Source organism: Chiloscyllium plagiosum, unplaced genomic scaffold (genome assembly GCF_037043375.1).
Source record: "Chiloscyllium plagiosum isolate Xiang-an unplaced genomic scaffold, Cpla_swu_hap1 HiC_scaffold_40, whole genome shotgun sequence".
In the NCBI taxonomy this organism is placed as follows: Eukaryota; Metazoa; Chordata; class Chondrichthyes; order Orectolobiformes; family Hemiscylliidae; genus Chiloscyllium; species Chiloscyllium plagiosum.
Genome location: NW_028270178.1, coordinates 33,928,482 through 33,932,735, shown reverse-complemented (window position 1 = coordinate 33,932,735; position 4,254 = coordinate 33,928,482). Strand labels below are relative to the sequence as shown.

The 4,254-nt window shown below is 43.4% G+C and overlaps 1 protein-coding gene across 1 annotated transcript; it reads left to right on the top strand.

Annotated features, from left to right (window-relative positions):
• The first annotated feature begins 431 nt into the window (after positions 1-431).
• LOC148138450 (putative G protein-coupled receptor 139) lies at positions 432-3,513 on the top strand. The gene is made up of 2 exons (XM_087981533.1): positions 432-498; positions 2,636-3,513. The coding sequence occupies exons 1-2, from the start codon at positions 432-434 to the stop codon at positions 3,511-3,513; spliced, it is 945 nt and encodes a 314-aa protein (XP_087837659.1).
• The last annotated feature ends 741 nt before the right edge of the window (positions 3,514-4,254 follow it).

Below are 4,254 nucleotides of genomic sequence, written 5' to 3'. Positions count from 1 at the left end.
CTGATTCCTGAAGAAGGGCCTGTGCCCGAAACGTCGAATCTCCTGTTCCCTGGATACTGCCTGACCTGCTGTGCTGTTCCAGCAATAAAGTTTCAACAACTGAAATATTTTGTGACCTTGGGGTGAGGCTCGTGGTGTTTGAGTGGACAGTGTTATTGCTGGCAGATTCCAGATTATGTTCTTGCTATTGTGTTCGATGCACTGAGCAGCAACACTCCTTCATTATTTGGATTAAACTTGTTATTGTAATTAGTTTGTTCGTTGACAGAAATTTGAAACACAGCAACAAAGTTGAGTAATGTTGTCACCTCGATCTCTCCAAGGAGCTTCCACACTGTATAAGTGAGCGTCTCTGGGAATGCATCAGCTCAGAGTTTCAAACAAGGAGATTGTCAGCTGCCTGAAGGGACAGGTCACCTCGCCCAGAAAAAATGCACCGACCAATTCAACAAGTGGAGAAGGCATTCTACACCATTCTTGCTATTATTGGCGTTCCTGGTAAGGCTTTATGAGAATTGAACTAGTTTTAATCTGCTGCTGATCTGCTCTCTGGTTTTATCTTTTGGACGATAATGTCTCCAGCTCACTGAGTGGTCAGCCTTATCCAGGCATCAGAAAAGTCACAGCAATTCACTGAAGCAGCATTCTCGGTAGAATTCTCCACTGACACAGACTCCTAACCTCACTGCGGCTGCAACAATCTCTGATCTCAGTGTTCTGTCATCTCTTCTGATTCAATTCGGTGTGAGGGCACGTGGTATGAGTTCAGACGAAGGATCACTGGACCGAACGCATTTACTCTGATTTCTCACCCACATTTCCTGCCCATCCTCCTCGGTTTATTCAGTAATTTATGTTTTATTTCACAAATCAGGCCAGTTTTCTCTCGAAATAAAAAGGTGTGATCTGAGTGAAGTCCTACACGATATTCCCTAGAAAATTAAGGAAGATAAAGATTTAACTCTTTCCAGTGGTTTGTGATTCTCGAATGAGAAGGCAGAATCTGTCAATTAGGACGAGACCGATCCAGCAAGACATGAAGAAGCACTTCGATACACTCAGGATGGGAGATGTTTGGAATTCTCTTCCACAAATGGCAGTGGATGCTGGATCAGTTGTGAAATTTAAAACTCTGATTGTTTTTTTTTTGTGATGCAAAGGAATTGTGGGATATGTGCTCCGTTTTGATTTAGAAAGCTTTATCTAACTGCCATCCCATCTGGAAATTCTCTTCTCCTCACCAAGCTTGACAGATTCCCCTCCGGATCCCTGCACACCCAGACATTTGTGATGCATGGATGTGTTGATTTACAGTGTAAATATCACAACTGTCCTAAAACTCAATATTGCCACTAAGGGAGCCCTGCATGTTCTGTTCTGCTGCACCTGTGGAAGACAAATTGAGTAGTTTTGTTTCAAATTTTGTGCAGGTTCTGATAGAGTCGTAGAGTCACACAGCAACGAAATATATCTTTCATTTCAACTCAGCCATGCAGACCAGATATCCTAAATTAAGCGAGTCCCATTTGCCAGCTCTTGGACCATATTCCTCTAATCCCTCTCTATTCATATACTCATATAAGACTTAAATGTTGTAGGTGTACCAGCCTCCATCACTTCCTCTGGTAGCTCATTCCATACACGCACCACCCTCTGTGTGAAAAAGTTGCCCCTCAGGTTCCTTTTAAATCTTTCACTTCTCATCCTGAAACTATGCCCCCTAGTTCTGGACTTGCCCACCACAGGAAAAAGACCTTGACTATTTGTCCTATCCATGCCCCTCTGATTCTTTTAATCTCTATAAGGTCACCCCTCATCCTCCGATGCTCCAGGCAAACAGCCACAGGCCTTTCAGTATCTTCCTGTTGGCTCAAACCTTACAAATATGGCAAAATCCTTGTAAATCTTTTCTGAAACTTTTCAAGTTTCACTTCATCCTTCCTATAGCAGGGTAACCAGTACAGAATACAATATTCGAGAAGTGGTCTAACCAATATCCTGTACAACCATAACGTGACCTCGCAAGTCCTATGCTCAGTGTTCTGATCAATAAAGGAAAGCATACCTTCTTCACTATCTTATCTACCTGCACCCCTACTTTCACGGAACTACGAGCTTGCACTCCAAGTTCTCAAGCAGATGACCTAATTGCTGATCCTGTTGTGGCTCCAATCAGGATTTGGTCCGATACAAAGAGTAGGGCATGACCTGATCCAAGGAGGAAGGGTGAGATTGATTTATTGACAGTCCATTCTCCAGTCCTGTGAATGAGTTGGGGGTGAGGTTTCTGATGGGATTCTGCACCTGCCAGAGTTGGAGCTGAGAACTGGAAGAATCCAATACACACATTCAGATAGTGCCCATACAAATCAAACAAAATCACAGACTTCCCTCTGCTCTCCTAGGATGGGCCATGAGCTCAGTCTCTGTCCAAACTCCATAATCTCTGTAGTCACTAGGTTGGAAGATCAATCTCAGGTGGGTGTGAAAGTGTTTAAATTCACTCAACCTGACCACTTCCACTCACACAGTGTGCTGGATTTTGGTGGTAAGGTCATACTGTTGCTCTCTGGAATAGGCAGGGGGATTGTTCGTATCAGTAATTCACCACATCTTTCCCATTTTTCTTCCACAGTTAATTTGCTGTCAATTGCTATCCTTTCACGGGGAAGGTGCGGTATTTCGCCTTGTACTTCTCGCTACCTGGTAGTTATGGCAGCTGCTGATCTTCTGGTCATTATCTTTGGCATTATAGTGAAAAGATTTCGCTCTTATTATTACCCACGGTGTTTCCTGGACATCACTTCTGTGTGTAGTGTTACTGGGGTGCTGTTACGTTCAGCCAGGGACTGCTCTGTCTGGTTCACCGTCACTTTCTCTTTTGACCGGTTTGTGATCATTTGTTGTCAGGCACTGAAAGCAAAATACTGCACTGAGAAAACTGCGACTGTGGTTCTCGCAACAACCTGCACCCTGTTCTGTTTGAAAAACATTCCCTTCTATTTTCAATATGAGCCTCGGATGATAGTCAACAATGTGCCATTCGGCTGTATAACAAAGTCAAGCTACTTTACTGAAACTTGGTGGGTGGCTTTAGATTGGCTTGATACAGTTTTAAGACCTTTAATACCATTCGCTTTAATTCTGTCACTCAATGCTCTGACAGTCAGACACACTTTAGTGACCAGCCAAGTCCGGAAGAGGCTGAAGGGTGAGAGCAAAGGCGAGAATCACAGAGACCCAGAGATGGAGAGCAGAAGAAAGGCTGTGATTTTGCTGCTCTCCATCTCTGGGAGCTTCATCCTCCTGTGGTTCATCAGTGTTGTAAATTTCTTACATTATGCCATTCAAGGAAACAATTCTGATAATTACTCGGATTTTCAGTATCACTTCAGGAAAGTTGGTCACATGCTGCGGAACCTAAGTTGTTGCATAAACACATTTATTTATGCAGCAACATTGTCTGCATTCAGAGCGAAGATTAGTAACGCAGTAAAATACCTGGTTACATGAATTTCTTGTGTTATAAATAAAGAACACTCCACAGTTAACAAAACAGGAGGGGCCTATTGTTTCCAGACCATGAAACGATGTTTTAAAAATATGCACTCATGGGATGTGACCATCATTGGTTGGGTCAGGTTCCCCATGGTAGGCTATTGCACAAAATACAGAGGCATGGGATTGAGGGTGATTTAGCGGTTTGTATCATAAGTTGACTAACTGAAAAAAGACAGAGGGTGGTAGTGGATGGGAAATATTAATCCTGGACTTCACATACAAATGGTATACCACAAGGATCTGTTCTGGGGCCACTGCTGTTTGTCATTTACATCAATTGCCTGGAAGAGGACATAGAAGGCTGTGTTAGTAAATCTACAGATGACACTTAGTTCGGTAGAGTTGTGGATAGTGCCGTAGGATGTTGTAAGTTATAGAGAGACAAAAATAAGCTGCAGAGGTGGGCTGAGCTTTGGAAAATGGAGTTGAATGTGGAAAAGTGCGGGATGATTCAGTTCGGAAGAAGTAACAGGAATAAAGTGTACTGGGCTAATGGTAAGATTCTTGGTACTGTGGATGGGCAGAGAGAGCTCGGTGTCCAGGTACACAGGTCCATGAAAGTTGCCACACAGGTTGATAGGGTTGTGAGGAAGGCATACAATGTGTCAGCTTTTATTGGTAGAGAGATTGAGTATGAGAGCCATGAGGTTATGCTGCAGCTGTACAAAACTCTGGTGCAGCTGCACCTGGAGT

Bases quoted from the DNA above. Each gene is read 5' to 3' on its own strand.
- LOC148138450 (XM_087981533.1), top strand. From the start codon at position 432: ATGCACCGACCAATTCAACAAGTGGAGAAGGCATTCTACACCATTCTT. The intron at 499-2,635 runs GTAAGGCTTTAT...TTTCTTCCACAG, and splicing joins TGCTATTATTGGCGTTCCTG to TTAATTTGCTGTCAATTGCT.